The sequence below is a fragment of the Sorex araneus genome, chromosome 3 (assembly GCF_027595985.1).
Source record: "Sorex araneus isolate mSorAra2 chromosome 3, mSorAra2.pri, whole genome shotgun sequence".
NCBI lineage: Eukaryota > Metazoa > Chordata > Mammalia > Eulipotyphla > Soricidae > Sorex > Sorex araneus.
In genome coordinates this window covers 142236431-142256615 of record NC_073304.1, presented here as the reverse complement: position 1 = coordinate 142256615, position 20185 = coordinate 142236431, and the positions used below count along the sequence as shown (strand labels likewise).

The window sequence follows — 20185 nt, the reverse complement described above, 5'->3', positions numbered from 1 at the left end:
CAGTTCTGTTGAATCTGTGTTTGGAGTTTATATCTCTCAAAGTCACTCTTATCACTGGGATACCTGGAGCCTTGCTGCATGTTAACCCATTACTTCTCATTATTTTCTTCCCCCCCCCCACCCTCTTGATTCATTTTCTTTATATTTTCTTTACTCAGTCCTTTATCTATTATGTAAAGTTTTTCACTAAGTAGGATCTCACGAAAAGGATTTGTTGTTGTTGTGGTGGTGGTGGTGGTGGTGTGTGTGTGAATGTCACATAGCAGAACATGATATGGGAAACATTTTACAAACCAACATGGTCTAGGGGAATTATAAAATGGAAATGGAGGAGAAAGCTTACTTTGTTTTTAACATGTATATATAGTCATAAAAAATCTTTGGTTAGTTTGCGTTTATCTTGTGGGTGTTTGGATACTTAGCTGCGCCACTCCTTTATGCCAGTGCCGGGCTGCCTCTTGGTCCCGGACCATGCTGCTTCCCATCTATCTCTTCCTGCTTTGATGTTTTTCCTTCTCTTTCTTTCTCCTACTACACTCTGGGGCTAAAGGTGATTCTAAGCTTTGCTTTATTTTTTCTTTTATTTTCTTTCTTTTTTTTTAAATTAAAGCACCATTATTTACAGTTATTCCTAGTCAAATTTTAGACATACAGTATTGCAGTACCAATCCCTCCACCAGTGTCAGCTCTCTCTACCAATGCTCCCAGGTTCCATCCATATCCTCCACCTCCTTCTTCCACTCCTGCCCCCGTGCTAGCTCCCCCTTCTTGACAGGCACCTTTCTAAGTTCAACTGTTAAACTTTGGGTCTTTGATTTCAGTTGGTTAACTCTGTGGTTTGGATGTTTGACTATCATTCCTTACTGTCACCTTTGTATCTGAATCCCTAACCTGGTCCCATGGTTTCTCTTGTCTCTTCCACCCTCCCCTGCACTTTCTTCCCTTCTCCCTATACACTAAGGCCAAGGTTGATCTGAGCATCCTCCCCTTTAAGACATTGCATTCCCTCAGGGATTCTATGTGCATTTCCTCAGCCAGGTGTTCCATTATACCACACATATGCAATATCATCCTGTGTTTATCCTTCTGGCTTACATGTTACATTGAATATGATGTCATTCAGTTCCACCCATGTTGAAGCAAATGGCATGATTGCACCATTCCTTAAAGCTGTGTAGTATTCTGTTGTGTATATATATCATATCTTAGTGATCCACTTACCTTTCATTGGACATCTAGGTTGATTCCAAACCTTAGCTATTGTAGTAAGTGCTGCAATGAAAAATGGTATACACACATTCTTTCGAATGAATGTTTTTTTGTCCTGGGGATAGGTACCGAAAAGTGGAATTACTGGGTCATATGAGAGCTCAGTGCTGTATTTCTGAGTACCCTCCATACTGTTTTCATAGAGATTGGACCAGACAGCATTCCCACCAGCAGTGGATGAGGGCGTCTTTTTCACTCCTGCAGCATAGGTTGTTTCCGGTATTTTTGAAATGTTCCAGTCTAACTGCTGTAAGGTGACATCTCATTATCATCTTAATTTGGATTTAGGGGACGGTGAGCATTTCTTCAGGTCATTGTCATCTTCATTTGGAGTTAGGGGATGGTGAGCATTTTTTCATGTTACTGTTGTCCATCCATTGTTCCTCCTTAGAGATGCGTCTGTTTGTTCTGCCTATCCATTTTTCGATGGGGCTTTTAGATTGGGCATCCCTCCTTTAAACCATTGCATTCTCAACCAGTTAGTCTAAATACATCATGTAAGTGATATCATCCTGTGTCTGTTCTTTTCCTTCTGACTTCATTTTTAATGTGATATCTTCCAATTCCATCCCTTTTGCAGCAAATTGCATAATTTTATCATTCCTTACAGCTGTGTAATATTCCATTGTGTATATATGCTACATCTGCACGATTTCCACTTATTTATCATTGGCCACTAGATTGAGTTCATATCTCAGTTATCATACTAAGTGCTGCAATGAATAATAATGTGCATATGTCCTTTTGAATGAGTGCTTTTCTGTCCTGAGGTAGATACTCAAAAGGGATTTGTTGGGCCCTAAAGCCTCTCAATACTTAGTACTACTTTTTTTTTATTAAAAAGGTTTGCAGGTAAAGGACAAGTAATGTTGCTACCTAAGAATAACTAATGACTTATCAGAATTTGTTCTAGAGTGAAAAAAAATCACATTCTCATTTTTGTTTTTGTTGGAGTGTGGGACAAGATTGTTTTTATTGCTAAATGATCTTTTATATCAAAACTTTATTTTCCCCTCAACTTTTTTTCCTTCCCTTTTGTTAATGATGTTGAAATGACCTGTTGTGACATACATTTGGATGTATTCATTCACTTGGTTGTGATAATTGGGAATAGGAGGGGTGGGGAGGGAAGGAGGGAAGTTACGTACTTGGTTTCAATGCCCTTGTACTTCAGTTTTAGTGCTTGCTGGGGTTACACACATTCCTTGTGCACTCATGCACACTTGGTTGACATGTATCAGAGGTCACCTATTCTTTTACAGGTTGCTTGGGATTACCAATGGCCAATTACACCCTGGGGTGGCACTCAGCATGTGGGAATGCAGTGACTCAAACTTGGGGCCTCATGTCTGCAAGGCACATGCTCTGTGGCTTTGTTTCATCTTGGGCCACCATAAATGTGGGGGTTTTTTTGTTCGTTTTGTTTTTGGTTTTTTTTGTATTTTTTACTTCTTGGGTCACACCCGGTGATGCTCAGGGGTTACTCCTGGCTCTGCTCTCAGGAATTACTCCTGGCAGTGCTTGGGGGAACCATATGGGATGGTGGGAATCAAACCCAGGTCGGCCTCGTGCAAGGCAAATGCCTTCCCTACTGTGCTATTGCTCCAGCCCCCAATAAATGTGTTTTTCATTATCTTCTCATTGTGTGGATTCATAACTATTTTTATTTATTTTTAAGAATTCAGTTCAAGACATTTTTTGCCACTAATTTTATTTTCTTATCCAATAGAATTGTTAATAATCTCATCCTTTTTGTTGCATACTTTCCTTCCCAACTCTGTTCGTTGTCCAGAGACTAATAATGATGTCATATAAATGGAAATCATGAACAAAAGAAGAAATATGGAGAATCTGGCATTTGAAAAGTTTTCTTCAATATTTATGCAATGCCTTTGATTTAATTAAGATAAAATTACTATTTCAGTTTTCATCTTTACTTATGTATCTATGTCAGTTTTTTATGTGACTATCATGAAAATGTATGATTTTAATTTGTTCATAATTTTGTGCTTGTCTTTTAGAAAATACTGCAGTTTCTACCTGAGCGAATTTTCTTTAAATGGCATTATCAGAGTATAGGTAAGAGTAAATTTAAAAGATTTTAATTAATATATAGTTTTCTAATTGAATTTTGCAGTATTGTTTTATATGGTTAATGCAGTTAGAAGTGTTTTAGAAAGGAATTTACTAATACTGTAGCGCTGTGGCACTGTTGTCCCGTTGCTCATCGATTTGCTCGAGTGGGCACCAGTAACATCTCCATTGTGAGACTTGTTGTTACTGTTTTTGGCATATCGAATACGCCACGGGTAGCTTGCTAGGCTCTGCCATGTGAGTGGGATACTCTCGGTAGTTTGTCAGGCTCTCAGAGAGGGATGGAGTATAGCATAACGGATAGGGCGTTTGCCTTGCACTCGGCCAACCCAGGTTAATAATACTATGCTAATTAAAACCGATAACTTCAACATGAACTTGGAAGGCAAATAGACCAGATGTCTCTAGTTCTGAAAGTATTCCTGAGTGTAGCTGAGTGGCCATAGCCATAGCATCAGCCTCACCTGAGAGCTTATTCGAAAATTGCAGAATATTGAGCTCAGCCAGACCTACCCTATAACACTGTCCCAGATAGTTCCAGTGCATGTGAAGCCTGAGAAACACTGTCACCTCAACCCTCTTCCAAACTGGGTTCCTTCTTGTGACTCACCAACCTACTGGTTGGTCGCTTTCTGCACCCCCACCGCCCACCCCATTTATGTAGTTTCATCTGTTGCCCACTTAGGATATGCTGGGGCCTCAAGGAGGGACCCCAGTTGGAAAACACTGATCTCGAGTATTTTTTTAACTTTGTATTGTTCATGGAAAAATAGCTTATGCCGCAAGTCTTTATTATTGAAAATCAATCTTATTTAAATGCTTTAGGATGTAATAGCAAGAGAGAAATTGTCAAAGCAAGTTTCTATGGCTACCCTTTTTGTTCAACTTTTGATATCTAACAGAATTTTCTCTTAGCTTAATATTCACAGTACAATTGGAACAATTTGTTTTTGATTGTGAATCATACTTTCTGTTTAATGTATGTTTGGTTTAGTCCTTCTGCCTTAGAAGAATCTGACTTAATCAGAGAATTTTATTCTGTACCATGTGATCAGATATGAGTAAAGCATGACCTTAAAATGAGTATTGACTAATCATTTATTAATTAAATTGTTTACAGAGGCATTTGTGTGCAGTTTGGGAGAGAATACTTCACTTCCCTAGTATATCATAAGCCCGTTGTCTTAGAGGGGGTTTGACCAAAAAAAAAAAAAAAAAAACTGTAGTATGATTGTTGTTGTAAAGAAAATGTGATGGTAGCTAAGAAGAAAAGTTTAAATAATTCTGTTCAGAGGAATTGAAGACTACCTGAGAGATCATTTCCATCTGAGATCTTTAAGATTCAGTGTTGAGATTGTGGGAAGGGCATTCTAGGAGGGAGATCAATACATAGAGACATGGAACTTGAAGGGGCACAGGTGGCCAGTGGATATTCCAAAATTCAGAATCATGAATCTAATTTAGGATTATTTATGTGAAAAGTATAAGTCTTACATAAGTTAACTTAAACTTATATGTTATAAATATGAATGGTTTGAGGCTCTTTGTGTTCCTGGAGTGAGCAGATGCCATTGGGCTACACTAGCACGCAATAGAGATGAATGGAGACATTACTGGCACCCGCTTGAGCAAATCGATGAGCAAATGGATGACAAGTGATACAAGTGATACATATATAACTAGTGCATCTGTTGACCAAGTAAGGTAGCTCCTGGAGCTCTCTCTTCAAGCCCATGTTCTCTTTTGAATACGCCTTGTTTGTCTCTGTGTCTCTCTGCTTGCCGGTTTACATTTCAAACCTGTGTCCACCCTTGCACACACCTCTCTCTAGATTTCTTCCACCTTGGAGATTCCTCTGCCCCTCTCGGAGAGCCCGGCAAGCTACTGAGAGTATGGAGCTCGCATGGCAGAGCCTGGCAAGCTACCCATGGCGTATTGGATATGCCAAAAACAGTAACAATAAGTCTCTCAATGAGAGACATTACTGGTGCCCGCTCAAACAAATCGATGAGCAACGGGATGACAGTGACAGTGGAGAAGCCTATGTTATCTCTTGAACATGTATTTCCTCTCTTTCTCTCCACTTATATCTTTCTAACAAAATTAATTTTGTTCAAAAAAATTTGAACATCTTGCTTTACTAAAAAAAAAAAAAGAGAGAGAGAAAGAAAAAAAACAGCACCTGAAGTATGCTCAGTCAGGCATCCCTTGATGCTTGAATTTCTCAAAGGTAGAATTTGCTGTGTAGGCAGGTTTATCCCTTTTATGATGATATTCAGATTAGGTGTGCTAGAGTCAGAAATTTCTAGGTTTAGAATTTCAGTTTGATGCTTGGCGTACAGTGCACATCCGCACAGTGTTAATCTATGTCTACTACACATGGAGGCCTTGGTAGTACTATTGAAGGAGGTGGATTAGTACTTCTGTAGCCTAAGATGAGTATTTGTCCGCAATGGGTTAACTATAAATGGGATACTAAACCCCAAATCGCCTCTGCCAGGTTAGTCAGGTGTTGGTACTACACGAGTTCATATCAGGTCAGGTCCTGTTCACTAATGAGTTACAGAAAAAATGTTTACTTTCCATAAGCTGTTTGGATTTCGAAACTGCCCATAAGGAATTATGGACTTTAAATACTGTGCATCATTTTACTTACCTCTTTCACCTTTCCTAGTTTATTTCTCATTTGTCACCCTAGGTCTTGACAAGTTAAATGAAGAAACTAGCAGTGGCACCTTGACTTCTGCAAAAATTCTGACTGATTTTGGGGCAGAAAGCTTTTCACCAGGCAATGCCTAACCTTCCAGGAATCTGAGAGGGCCTGTCTCAGTCCTTTTAAAAAAAGACAGATATTGGGGCTGGAGAGATAGCACAGCGGGTAGGGCATTTGCCTTGCACGAGGTCGACCCAGGTTCGATTCCCAGCATCCCATATGGTCCCCTGAGCACCACCAGGAATAATTCCTGAGTGCAGAGCCAGGAGTAACCCCTGTGCATCGCCAGGTGTGACCCAAAAAGCAAAAAAAAAAAGAGAGAGACAGATATTATGTAAACTAAATACAAACATGAAAGTTCATAATTTTGTAACTGTACCCCATGGTGATTCATTAATAAAAATTAAAAATAAAATAAAATAAAATCATGGTTGCTGTAAAAAAATAAAAAATAAAAACTTAAAAAATTTAAAAAAAAGACAGATATTTGTTATTTAATATAAAGAGCACTGGTTTGTAAACTTTCTGTTGAAATGTTATTTTGGCCAATAGGCTTCAAGTACTCTGAAGTACTGTGTTAGAGTCGTGAAGTTCTATTCTACATCTGTAATGCAGAATGAATTTTCTTCTACATTACACAGTATTACCAAGCATTAAGAGCTAGAGTAAGAGTAACTTATGAAGTCTCAAAGGAACACATACCTTTCAGTTAAGTTATTCTTTAGCTTTGTTCTGGAAGTGTTCAGGGCTGCTCCTGACTATGTACAGGGTTGCATCTGGAGGTCCTCTGGAGACCCCACGGCACCAGGGACTGGACCCAGGTCTCTCCCGTGCAGAAGATGCACTCGGTCCTGTGAGCGGTCTCTTTGCTTCCTGATAACAACATTTTATCCTGAGATGAAGAGAAATAATTGGAAACAATCAGCTGCTATAGTGGTTGAGGTCTTTCTTACCATGGCATCATTTTTTGTTTCTAGCATACAGAGGTATTCTTTTTCTCTTAAAATTATTGTTGGGGTTGGGCTTTGGGTGAGTAATAGAAAACCATGCTTCTTATATGTGAACCTATTGGCTCAGTCCTCAGCACTGGAAGAACATAAATTTGAATCTAAATTTTATGATGTGAAATGAATCTGGGCCATTCTTATGAACACCAAGAGATCCTGCTTCAGTGACATTTACAGAGAAATATGGTTAGGGAGGTAATTGGCCCAGCATGCATACTCTCTGTATCATAGTCTAACCTCTGACTCCAATCTTTCTCAATTTCCACTACTGATTACAGATGGAAAGATTTGTTTGGTGAAATTTTCCTGTGAAATTATTTTTAGGCCAGTAAAGTTAACTGGTCTTGTTTCTGGATAAAAATGAGAACTGACAGAGAATTCAGTTACATCAACACAGCAGGGGCTTGCTACCAGGCAGGCTCTTGCAGCCCTGACTGTGTCGGGGAGTAACGGGACTGAATGTCCTCCCTCTTAGTGTCTCACCAGGTTCCTCTCCGGGGCCTTTTCCTTAATTCCCCTGTACTCTTCCTCTCTTCCCCACTTTGTGCTCTACCCTCTGGAAGTTCTCTCAGCGTTGAGCAACAGTCATGTTGTTCTTGCCTCCCTGGCTCGTGAAACCTGGTTTTTTGTGAGGCTCTGTAGTTCCCTCTGTGGTGCAGGATGAATTAATGATTTTTCTTTCTTAATCCAAGGCAAATTCTAGATATTATTGCTCACCTTCTCTGTAGAAACTTCTTTCTCTTGGCTCTGCTACCTTTCTCTCTTTGTTAGTACTGATACCCTAGTCCCAGTACTTTTCCTCTGTGCTAAGTACCTGTTAGACCCTTTGCTTATCCACCATCTGTGCTTCCTGACTTAATCTTCTAAACCCTTGTCATCATGTTAACTTCTGTCTGATCATAACTTCCACTGACCTGATTTTTCGCTTACTTGGAGAACAAATGCTCTGTTGCTGTTTTTAAAAGCACAGGTGTTTTCTTTTTGGAATAATATATTGCACACACTTGAAATGTACCTTTTGGTAAGTTTCAGCCTATAAAGATACCCATGAAGCAAGTGTCTATCAAAATAATTATTTTAGCCATTAGTTCTAAAAGTTTTTGTGTATCTTTTTTTCAGGCTTCACCATCTGACATTCCAGTTGCCAGATAGCAAAATTGTGTTTTATTGTGACTGTACACTAGTTCATTTTCTAAAGTTTTAATAGAAATAGATTTATGCAGAGCCTACTCTGTTGTTTAACTTCCTTTATGCAACATATATTTTTTTAGATTCATCTGTGTTGTTGAATCTATTGATAATTCATTTTCATCTTTTTACATGTATTTTTCTTCTGAATGCCTGTTTTTGAAGTTTATGTTGAAAACTATTGTTCTTTTTTTCTGAGATGGTGGGGGCGCATCCAGTGATGTTGGGCTCACTCCTGGATCTGCATTCAGGGATCACTCCTGGACGTGCTCAGGGGATCATATGGGATGCCAGGGATGGAAACTGGGTCAGCTGTGTGCAAGACAAGCAATTATCTACTGTATTATCTCTCTGGCCCCTGTTGTTAATTTTTCAAGTTGACTTGTCTGTTTTCTTAAATTGAATTTAGAGAATACATATTCTGGATATAACTGTTATATCAGACATTCAGTTGAAAACAATTTTATCCCATCTCTGATATGTCTTCTCATTCCTAGTTCTTTCAAAAAATAAATCTTTAAATTTTGATAAAGTCCAGTTTGATAACTCTTACTTGATGGATTCTGCTTTTGTTATTATGACTAAGGAATTGCCTAACCCATGATCACAAAGAACAGCTCCTATATTTGCTCTTAGTGGTACTATGTGTTCTATAGTTAGATTTCTGATAAAATTTTTTGTTAATTTTCAATTCCTCCAGTAGATTGCCTTTCTATTATCCTTAGTGTATTTGTTGTTGTACTAGAACATTTTGTGTTCCTGTTCCATTAGCACTTTTAAAATCAAATTTGAATACCAGTGCCCACAAGGTGTTTTTTCTGTGTTCTTGCCCCTTACTTAGATATCTGTGGTGGTTGACTGGTGTTTTGTTTAAGTTATATAAATAGTGGAAAATGGACTAGAGTGATAGCACAGCGGGTAGGGCGTTTGCCTTGCACGTGACCGACCGGGTTCAATTCCTTCGTTCCTCTCGGAGAGCCCAGCATGCTACTGAGAGTATCCCACACACACGGCAGAGCCTGGCAAGCTACTCGTGGTGTATTCGATATGCCAAAAACAGTAACAACAAGTCTCACAATGGAGACATTACTGGTGCACACTCAAGCAAATCGATGAACAATGGGACGACAGTGCTACAGTGGAAAATTTTTTTTATGAAAATTAAATAAGAAAGAACTTAGTAATACTAAATTTATAAATGCGTAGTCTTAAAAATACCTTTAAAAGGTCTCTGAAAGTTGTCACTTCATCAGAAGAAATTGTCAATTGGCTTATCTCATAGTTAAAATGAGATAGATTCTAAAAAACGGATTAATTTGCTTCCATTAAAACAGAAAAATAAAATTTCCCTGCACTTTTAAAAGAAATATACATAAGTTAACTAATAAGCTAATGTGAGCTTAATATATATGCTTTTTGATTAATGCATATGTGTGTGTTTCATTTTGGACCACGCCCATTGGTGCTCTTGGCTCTGTGCTCAGGCACTTGCAAGACAAATGCCCTGCCCCACACCCTGCCTCTCCACCTGAAGAACCTGCAGTCTTCTTGTTCTCAACTAACTTCGCCTCCTCAGAACTAGTAACTTACATTTTTAGGCTATTTATTGTTAAAATACAAGCAAATTTGATTAATAGAACCATTGTGACTAATTACATTTTATTTATGCATTTATTCACTCCTTTTTCACTTATGTTAATATAGTGGCTACCAGTAGGGTTGATGAGACACATAAAAAAGAATTTTATGGGTGCAGAACATGGTAGGATCATATTTGGATGAAGATTTAAAAATTTTAAACAAATATAGATGTATAGAACATACACTGAAATTGACATAAATGAATTTAATTATGGCAAAATCAGAGTAGAATTATCTTTGCGAACTTAAGGTTTTGGGAAACACTTAAATGTACAGGCAAGGCTCTCATATCCATTTCTCGGGCTTTCATGTGGAAACTCTGGTATATGCCCCACTGCACAATTTTTTTTTTCCCTAATGCTGTTCTTATTGAAGTTCCTTTGAGACCAGCTAATGCTATTTTATAGGGGGAAATGTGTTTTCCATATACCAGAAACAGATTTACGCATATATGTATGCTTAAATTTAATTAGCAACACGTGTAAATTTCATTAGCAATTTAAACTTCATTAACTGTTCTCTCTGGTGAGCACTGGTACCCTTTTACAGATGAGAAAACTATGGCCTAGTGAAATTAAGTAATAGGACTTAGATTAGTGAACCCAGAATGAGCATAGATGAGAATCCTAGCAATCTAAATTCAGAATATGATTAGTAATTGCTTTAACTCTACTTATGTAAGAGTTTCTGAAAACAGCATGATGGGATAAACATTCATGTATAGTTTTAATATCCATTGTTACAAATTACTGTTTATTTTAAAAGTTGCGGACTTTGGACAGGTATCTACATGTCTTTGGAAAAGTCTGTTCTTTTAATATACATTTTCCTCACCTATGTATTGAAAACAATGAATTCAGCAGCTAAGTTTAGGTTAAAAGCAAGAAAAATAAGCGTTGGATCTATTCCTAGAAGGGAAGGACCGCAAAGGCCCAGCAGTCATGCAAGGTGACAAGGAGACAGAGCTTCCGAGAACATGTTGCAAGATGATGGATTTGCCAGATGTCTGAGAAAAGAACTGTCTGTACATACTTTATTCCATGTCTTTTGGAAACCAAAGCGCCTGTTTACTTCTAAGGTCCTCATAGCTGTAATGAAGCAACTGTTGAACTGAAACACAGTAGACTTTGCTCAAGGCAGGGAATAAGATGCCAGATTGAGGAAAGGTGTAAGATAAAATAGACTTATGAACACCTCCACTGAGCCCCACTGTTGGCTGTAAAAGGGTTTATCATATAGCCAGTGGTTTTATTTTATAATGCATCTCCATACTACATGTATTTAGCTGGCATATGTTTATCTATTCACATAGATTTTACTTCCCTCGCCTCCTCTCCTGTCTCCTTTTATTTGTTGTTTTGTAGTGATTATACCTAGGGCCTCAGCATACAAGACATGGACACTGTCATTAAGGCACATCCCTGACTCTATTTATTGGCAGAACGTCTCTTTGAAATACATGGGTGGAGTGGAGAGATAGCAGCTGGAGCACATGCTTTACATGCAAGAGGCAGGGATCAGTGCTGGTACCACACAGTTCCCAAACACTGCTGTGCTTTGAGACACCCGCCCTGCACTGAATCAGGAGTAGCTTCTGAGCACTACTAGGTGTAGCCCCCAAATGTGTGTGTGTGTGTGTGTGTGTGTGTGTGTGTGTGTGTGTGTGTGTGTGTGTGTGTGTGTATATCCTTTGTGTTATATATAATGAATGTGATTTGGTATTCAGTCTTAACCATAATATTTATGAGTTTTTTGTAATTACATAATTTTTTTTCTAAAAATAATGTAACTGAGAGAAGGGTTCTCTCATCTAACACTTAAAAATATTTTTATATTTGAGGAGAAGATACTCTTTAGAGACTATGTACAGGATAATTATTTGGGGTCAAGACATTGTCCAGATGAAAGGCATGAACATACATTTTTAGAATTATGGGTAATGTGTTTTCATCCTCATGAGAGAGACATCTCTAATTTGGGGCTGTAACACCACAGATTTTGCAGTTGAATGGTATAATTCTGAATGAACCTTGGTTTATTCTCATTTACAGTTACTAAAAAGTTCTGCTAGAGGATTTATTAACTGAACCCATAAACTTATTTGTCATTGCAAGAAAGAAACATGCTGTCTTGGGGCTGGACCAATAGCACAGCGGGAGGGCGTTTGCCTTGCATGTGGCCGACCCGGGTTTGATTCCCAGCATCCCATATGGTCCCCTGAGCATGGCCAGGAGTAATTCCCGAGTGCATGAGCCAGGAATTAACACCTGTGCATCAACGGGTGTGACCCAAAAAGAAAGGAAAAAATAAGAAACATGCTGTCTTGAATATTTGTGAAACATTTTTGCAGAAATGTTTGTGAATAGCAGTTTAAACTTACTAAATTTTAAGTTTAATGAATTAAAATCATCACCTTTGTGCACAATAATCCACTGTAGGCATTTGGTTTATTGTACTCAGTCATTTGTGCTCTTTTAAAAGAATTTGGAAGAGTTTCATGGTTAAATACTTTTGTCTTAAAAGCATCTGTTCTCCTATGCTATTTCTTTGCTTCTGAAGGTCAACCTCCTTTTCTTTATTTAAAAAAATTGCATTATTTGTCATAACTACATTTTTTTCTTCAAACTGATCTTTTCAAAATAGATATGCATCTACATATTCCATTTGTTAATTTATTGTTTTAAATTTTAGGTTCAACTTTAAAGAAGCTTTTACATACTGGAAATTCTATTAAGGTATTTGCTTTAGATGAAAATGTAATTTTTTTATTATTCCAAATTCCTTAATGTCAAATTAGTCCATTTTGAAAAAAAAATCTTTAAAAACCACTTGACTTTGTTTAAATGGACAGATAAAACCCTAATATTGTTAGGGTTTTTGTTCTTACAGATTAATCTTTTCTGATCATCATTTTAAATATCGGGAGAGAGTGGCTTGGGCATGGTGTTTGGAACCTGAGTTTTGGTTCCAGTTTTGCTGTGAAAGGGTAGGAATCAGAGCAGGTTGCTGGCAGCTCCATTTGATCGTTGGAAAGAGGACACGGTGAACCAGTTCCTCTCTGACTGCAGCATGTATGTGCTGACTCTTCACCCGGGTTATCTTCTTGTTAAAGTTACAGTTATGAGGGCCAGAGTGATAGCATATCGGGTCAGGCATTTGCCTTGCACGGGGCTGACCCGGGATGGATCCCCGACATCTTATATGGTCCCCTGAGCACCGCCAGGAATAATTCCCGAGTGCAGAGCCAGGAGTGACCCCTGAGCATTGAGGGGTGTGACCTAAAAAGGAAAAAAAAATTACAGTTGTTTCTAAGGGTTTGTTTTGTTTTGTTTTGTTTTTGCTATTTTTGAGAACTGTTGTAGTGGAAATGAGCAGCAGAATCCTACTTTTGAATATGTGTATATTTGCAGCAGTTTGACCTGGAAATTTAGATAGAATTTGTCTTATTTTAAAATAATAATAAAATAATAATACTTTTTATATGACATTTATACTCTATTTAATCATTGAATAAGAAGACTAAACAATACCAGAAGAAGCTAACCTGGGATAAATATTTTATAGATGATAATTTACTTGTAGCTAAATAAATTGTGTGTATACTTTTAATAAGTTAGTACTATTTTGTGTTTTGTTTTAGGTCAGTTTAAACAATCATAACCACTTACAGATTGATTTACATTTTTTAAAAAATAGAGGTCAAGTATTCCTTGTTTCATGATAGAAAACATACTTTGTTCCTCCTATTTTTAAGGGAATTTATATATAGTTAAAATTGATTAGGTTGTTATCGCATATAACTTATTGGTCTTAAATATAGTTTACTAAAAAATTGGAGACTTCTCATAGAATTTTGCAGAAACTTTCCAAGAAGTTTGATTCTATGTACAAGCTGCAGTATTTTTTTCTTTGCTGCATCCTGCTGTGTATTCAGCAGTGTTAATATTTTATCTGCCCAGAAATGGGAGGGGGCAGTTGTCAGTGAACTCCAAGGTGTGTGCTGAGGGCTGGGGAGTTGGTGGGCGTGCCTTGATGTACAACATGGGATCTGCTCCATTAGATTACTCCTGGCTTTGTGCTCAGTGACTACTCCTGGCAGGGCTCAAGGGTCTGTCTGTGGTCCCCAAGATCAAACCAGGTTGGCCACAGGCCGGGCATGGGCTCTGCCCACTCTATCTCTCTGCCCCCTTCACAATACTTGTAACTGCTCGTTTTCCTTTCTCAGAATAGATACTGCTTTGCACTGCACTTTTGTGTTTAATTTCATTGTATTCCTTTTGTGTTTAGATAAGATGTGAAGGAATCAGACTGTTTCTTCTGTGGCTTCAAGCACTTCAGACAAACTGTGCAGAAGAGCAGGTGATGATTTTTGCTTGTCTTGTACCTGGTTTCCCAGCACTCATGTCATCCCGAGGCCCCTGTACCCTAGAGACACTCATCAACCCTAGCCCAAGTGTAGCTGATGGTGAGTAACACTTGGCTTTCTTTTCCAGATAATATTATTCTTGAAGTTATATATATTTTTGTGTATTTGTTATTGGGGGGCCACACCTGGCAGTACTCAGGGCTGACTCCTGGCCCTGTGCTCAGGATCACTCCTGATGGGCTCAGGGAGTCATACGGGATTCTGCAGATCCAACTTGGTTCCACTGTGTGGAAGGCAAGAGCCCTGTCTGGCCCCTCCTGTAGTTTTTTTGAGGAGTTCTGTGGTTTTTCCTTCTCCCAAATAGAAATCTTGGTTTTATAGGAAAGTTCTGAAGAGGAATATTCCCTGTTTATATTCCCAGTATGCATTCTTACAAACGTTACAATTTAAAAAATATGGTGTTTTGGTGTTTTTTTGCCTGTTTGTTTTTTGGTGAGCATACCTGAAAGTGCTCAAGGATCACTCCTGGCATGCTCAGGATTGTATGTGGTGTAGAGATCAAACCCACGTTAGGTATGTATAAGGGAAGTGCCTTACCTGCTCTACTATCTCTCCAGCCCTCATTGGGCATATTTACATAACAGTTAGAGGAGACATTTACTGAAGTGGTGGAAAAAGAAATAGAAGGGGAGAGGCAGATGTAAGCAATGGAAACATGAGTATGTCTGTAATATTTTGTGAGTATGAGTGAAGCTGTGCCCTGTTGGGGTTGAGACGTAGTTTAATGGGCAAGGTGCTCACCTTGCATGTGGCCAACCCAGGTTCAGTGTCAGTCCCCCAGGCTCACTGGGAGTGATGGCTGGGTGCAAGCCAGAAGAAAGCCCTGAGCACACCCAGATATGGCCTATGTATCAAAAAACAAAACAAAATCAAAACAAAACTGTAGTTTGTTGTTCCCATTGCAGTTAATTTATAAACGTTGATTTGCTCACTCAGATTTTTCCAGCTCTGTATTTGAATATAGCATTTATGGAAGTAGAATAGTGGTTATGAGTGGTAGTTGCTTTTGTCCTGTTAGTTTTTAGGAAACGTATCTGTTAGTATCATAACTGAGTGCTGCATATATTTTTATTATCCAGTGACAGTTATTTGATCTTGGGCTGGTCAAAGTAGAATTTGGAAAGGAAACTAATGGTCTAGCTGGAAGTGACTTCAGGTATCTTTCACTAACAGGGAGGTTTGTGCAAGCAGTTCCAGTAGGTGGAGGGAAATACGTGAACCCTGTTTAGATGATTGGATAAGTGACTGTATGACTGTCATCCCGTTGATCATTCATTTGCTCAAGGAGGTGCCAGTAACATCTCCATTTTTCCTAGCCCTGAGATCTTAGCAGCCTGTGTTTACTCGTCCTTCCCAGCAGTTCCGCATTGGGGGCTCTTTGGAGAGAGAGAGAGAGAGAGAGAGAGAGAGAGAGAGAGAGAGAGAGAGAGAGAGAGAGAGAGAGAGAAGAGAGAGAAGAGAGAGGAGAGGAAAGAGAGGAGAGGAAAGAGAGGAGAGGAGAGAGAATAAGCTTTCATTATTGTTCACTCTACAGCAAAGATATATCCAGAGGAAATTACTCCACTCCTTCCAGCCATATCTGGAGAAAAGATCACTGAGGACCAAACATGCTTTTTTCTTCAAATACTGCTGAAATACATGGTTATTCAGGTAAGAGCAAATTTGTAGATAATTCATTCATTGATAGATTTATTCTCAGTAGGAGAGATAAATCATTGCCTCTTTTCTCCTTGTGTATCCATATTTTACGGGTTTTTTGTTGTGGTGATTTTTTGTGATATTTCACTAAATACAGACCACATGCAGTTAGTAACTTCAGCAAAGATGAGGCATGTACTATTTTTAGTAAATGTGTGCTAAACTATTCCTGCCTATTTAGTCCCTTTTTACCCATGGTCTAAGCTTGATAGATAGGATAAAGGAGTAATAAACCCAGAGGCTGAAGGTGGAGCAGTAGTAGACAGAGCAGCCAGAGATCTGAATGAAAGCTGCTGTAATTACCTCAGCATGTCATCAGTAAGTATGCTTAGAGTATGTGTTCCTTTTTCTGAAGTTTACCAACTGAACAGAAAAGTTAAACTCATATTCTAAAATTGTAATACATGGTTTATGATTCTTGCTCTATATTTTAAAATTTTTATTAAAAACCGTAATTTACAAAATTGTTCATAGTAGTTGTTTCAAGCATTCAGTGTTCCCACAGCAATCTACCACCAGTGTGACCTTCCCTTCTCCAGTGCCCCCAGTTTCCTACCCACCCTGCAAACGTGCCACCTCAGCAGGCACAAACTGCTACTTCATTGCTTGTTACACAAAGTGGCAAATAGAATTATCAAAAAATAGATTGATAGAAAGTCAATGCATGATAATTGCTGTATCACACAATGGTGTTACTAAAGATTTAATAAGCTGACCAGTGATAATTGAGCCTTCTGTGTTATTGTTTGTACTCATTAAGCTTCGTGGACTTCTCTATAACTTTCCTATTAAATTTGCTCTCACTGGGCTGTCAGTACTGTGAAACTTGGACGTATTTTGCAACCCCGTGCCCCAGAAACTGTGGAGCTGGGGCAATTTGGTGGTTTGGCAGATTGATGAAATTCCGTTTTGAATCATGGTCACTATATGTCAGAAGATGTTGGGTATTGGAGAAGTTGCCATGCCTTTCACAGGGAGGGTAATCTGCCCACCTCCATTCTGAGAGGACAGAATTCTCAGCCTGGAAATGGATCTACCTGGGATGATTGGCAGTTTGGAAACTTGATCTCTTGCGCTCTCTCTCTCTCTCTCTCTCTCTCTCTATATATATATATATATATATACACTTTTATATATATATACTTATATATATACAAAAAAAAGTATATATATACTTTTTTTTAAATGTAGGAGTACGGCTATTTATTCAGCCATTGATTATTGCTCTATATTTTTGAACATCAATATAGTTAGGGAAAAAGTTACTGATTCTTTTATTGTGTTCGATTCCTCCACCCCTCTCGGAGAGCCTGGCAAGCTACCAAGAGTATCGAGCCTGCACAGCAGAGCCTGGCAAGCTACCCATGGCGTATTGGATATGCCAAAAACAGTAACAATAAGTCTCTCAATGAGAGACGTTACTAGTGCCCGCTCGAACAAATCGATGAGCAACGGGAAGATAGTGACATTCTTTTATTGTACTGAACACTTTTCTCGTCCCTTATATTTTCCTGGTTATAGTCCTTAGCTCTCTTCTTCCCTTCACAGGGAGTGTTGTTGATGTAATAATCTCTGACATACCTCCTTCCTTTCCTAACATTCCATTGACACTTGCTTTAGCCTGCCCCTTTTCAGTCACTACTGTTACAAATTTTAGGTGACATTTTAAAATTTTCAGTAAAATGATGTTTTTGCCATAGTTATGTTCTATTTTGAAGTACTTATTTTTGTCATCTTTTGACTTTTATTTGATTTCATTTTATTTTGTCAATATTGTTAACTTTTTTATGATACAATTTTAATATAATGGCATTGCAGTTCAATATACATAAAATTGAAATGTAAATGTACATGTGTTCTTTTTCACATATTCAAAGGCTGCAAGCTTGGAATGGAAGAATAAGGAGAACCAAGATACTGGATTTAAATTTCTTTTTACCTTGTTTCGAAAGTATTATCTTCCTCATTTATTTCCATCTTTTACTAAATTAACAAACATCTACAAACCTGTACTTGGTAAGTACTCATTAAGATGTGGGTTTAGTAAAGATATAGGTTGAGTATATTCATTGGAAACTATATAATCTTTCAAAGTTAACTTTGCTTATTTAATGGTAAGTTTATTGTAAGTTAAAAGTTTCCTAATAAATGAAGTAGACTATTTGTACAAATTAGAATTTCACGTACGGAACCATGACCTATAAATGCAGAAATAGCTTAGAGTATTTAAAATACATGCAACTTCACCTCCTCCCCCAAACCTTCAAAAACCAGATTCACAGATACAGACAGGTATTTGGCAGAAGGTCAGGGCTAGAGTGTATGTGTAGTGAAGGAGGTGTGGGAATATGTGAAGGTGCTCAAAATATACAACCTTACAATTACAGAATAAATGTCCTGGGCATATAACGTATAACATACTGTATCTGCTTAATAATACTGCATGTGTATTTATTTATTTATTTATATTTATTTATTTATTTTTTATTTTTTGGTCACACCCGGTGATGCACAGGGGTTACTCCTGGCTCTTCACTCAGGAATTACTACTGGTGGTGCTCAGGGGACCATATGGGATGCTGGGATTCGAACCTGGGTTGGCCGAATGCAAGGCAAACGCCCTACCCGATGTGTTATCGCTCCAGCCCCCTGCATGTGTATTTAAAAGCTGTAACAAGAAAAAAATTTTAATTGTGTTATGGGGATGGATATTGGCTATGCAGTGATCACTTTGCAATAAGTACAATTAAATTAGCTATAAAAAACCAAATATATCAATTGTACATCTGTTTAAAATTTATTATTAAAGAAACCTAATTTCAAATGTATCACTTTTTGATGTAATTGTATTTAAATTTTTAGTGGCAAAGAATCTCCTAAGTTCTTTTCTTAATGATAGTGGGGCCTGGCCTTGCTCACTGGTGAGATGGCCCTGCTCAGACTATGTGGCTGCCCTAAAAAGAGCCTTTATTTTCTTCTGGATATTTCATAAAGCAGGTACCACTGATAATTGCTTGCTCAGAAGCATATGTTTGGATAATGGAAAAATCTAGAGTAGTAAACCCGGACAGCTAGGGAACATAAGAGAATTCAAACTTTTGCTTCTGGAAATTTTCTTCTGTAAGAATAGAGAACTCATAGAACAGAAGCACCCACTGGAGTGGTGATGCAAATCTCCCTCTCACTGTATTTTAAAGCAGGTAAAATTAAGTCAGATGGGTAATAAAGAAAAGGTTTGTTTTTCTGCAAGAATTGGGGAGACAATTTATCTGCATAATATGTACAACTATTTTAATTGTGAGTGTATATGTATAGATAGGCACACTTTGACAAAGGCAAAGCAATTGAAGCATGATGTGTTTTGAAAAAAATTTTACAGTGGTATAGATATAGAAATATATTTTTGGCTGCTATATATGTATGTGGATGTTTTTTTAAAATTCAGTTCATTTTATAAGTAGTCAAAAATCATTATAGAAAACATGTTGCTTTAATATACTCAGACTAATTTATTTGTTGAGAGATTTTCTGCCTTCGGTCGTTCCAAGTGACTGTTAGGATGGTGGAGTGACAGCAAGTAGTAACTTAAATTCAATAACATCATTTTCATATTGAACATGGAATTTAAAGAATGGAAATTAATCTCTAATTATTTCGAAATGATGTTGTCTTATATCTCAGAGATGAACTGTGTTTTTGAGTTATGTTAAACACAAGAAGAGCATACTGATTTATTTGGATTCCTCTAAAGAGTAAATATATGAAGCTACAGTTCAGTGGATGTGGTCATTGTAGGTTTAGATATTCATATACACAAAATGATACATGCTCTCACCTTTCTTCTGTCTCCTGAGAATCAGTCTGTCATTGAACGAATTATCTACTGGTTTGTTCTTACCTGAAAAAAATGCCCTTTTCAGTCCTAATTTTTTGGAGGGAAAAGTAAATAGTTCTGCTTAGAAAAATATGAGGATAGAGAGAAAGGGAGAGGGTGAGATATAAATGTTCGAGAGAGAAGAAGGCTTACACATCTCAGAATGGCATATGACGAAGCTTCAAGATAGAGAATGCATGTTTTCCTGGCTCTAATCTTAGATTACTAAGAATTATTAATATAATTAACATTAACTTTATTAATAATAATAGTTT

The 20185-nt window shown here is 37.8% G+C and overlaps 1 protein-coding gene across 3 annotated transcripts in view; it reads left to right on the top strand.

Annotated features, from left to right (window-relative positions):
- Window positions 1–20185, top strand: part of RALGAPA2 (Ral GTPase activating protein catalytic subunit alpha 2) — a 352948-nt gene that overhangs the window by 68501 nt on the left and 264262 nt on the right. For all 3 annotated transcript variants that reach the window (XM_055131128.1, XM_055131127.1, XM_055131129.1), the window contains exons 4-8: window positions 3291–3348; window positions 12604–12647; window positions 14200–14377; window positions 15873–15988; window positions 17914–18052. In XM_055131128.1, the coding sequence (XP_054987103.1) occupies window positions 3291–3348; window positions 12604–12647; window positions 14200–14377; window positions 15873–15988; window positions 17914–18052 (535 nt within the window). The remainder of the gene's footprint in view (window positions 1–3290; window positions 3349–12603; window positions 12648–14199; window positions 14378–15872; window positions 15989–17913; window positions 18053–20185) is intronic.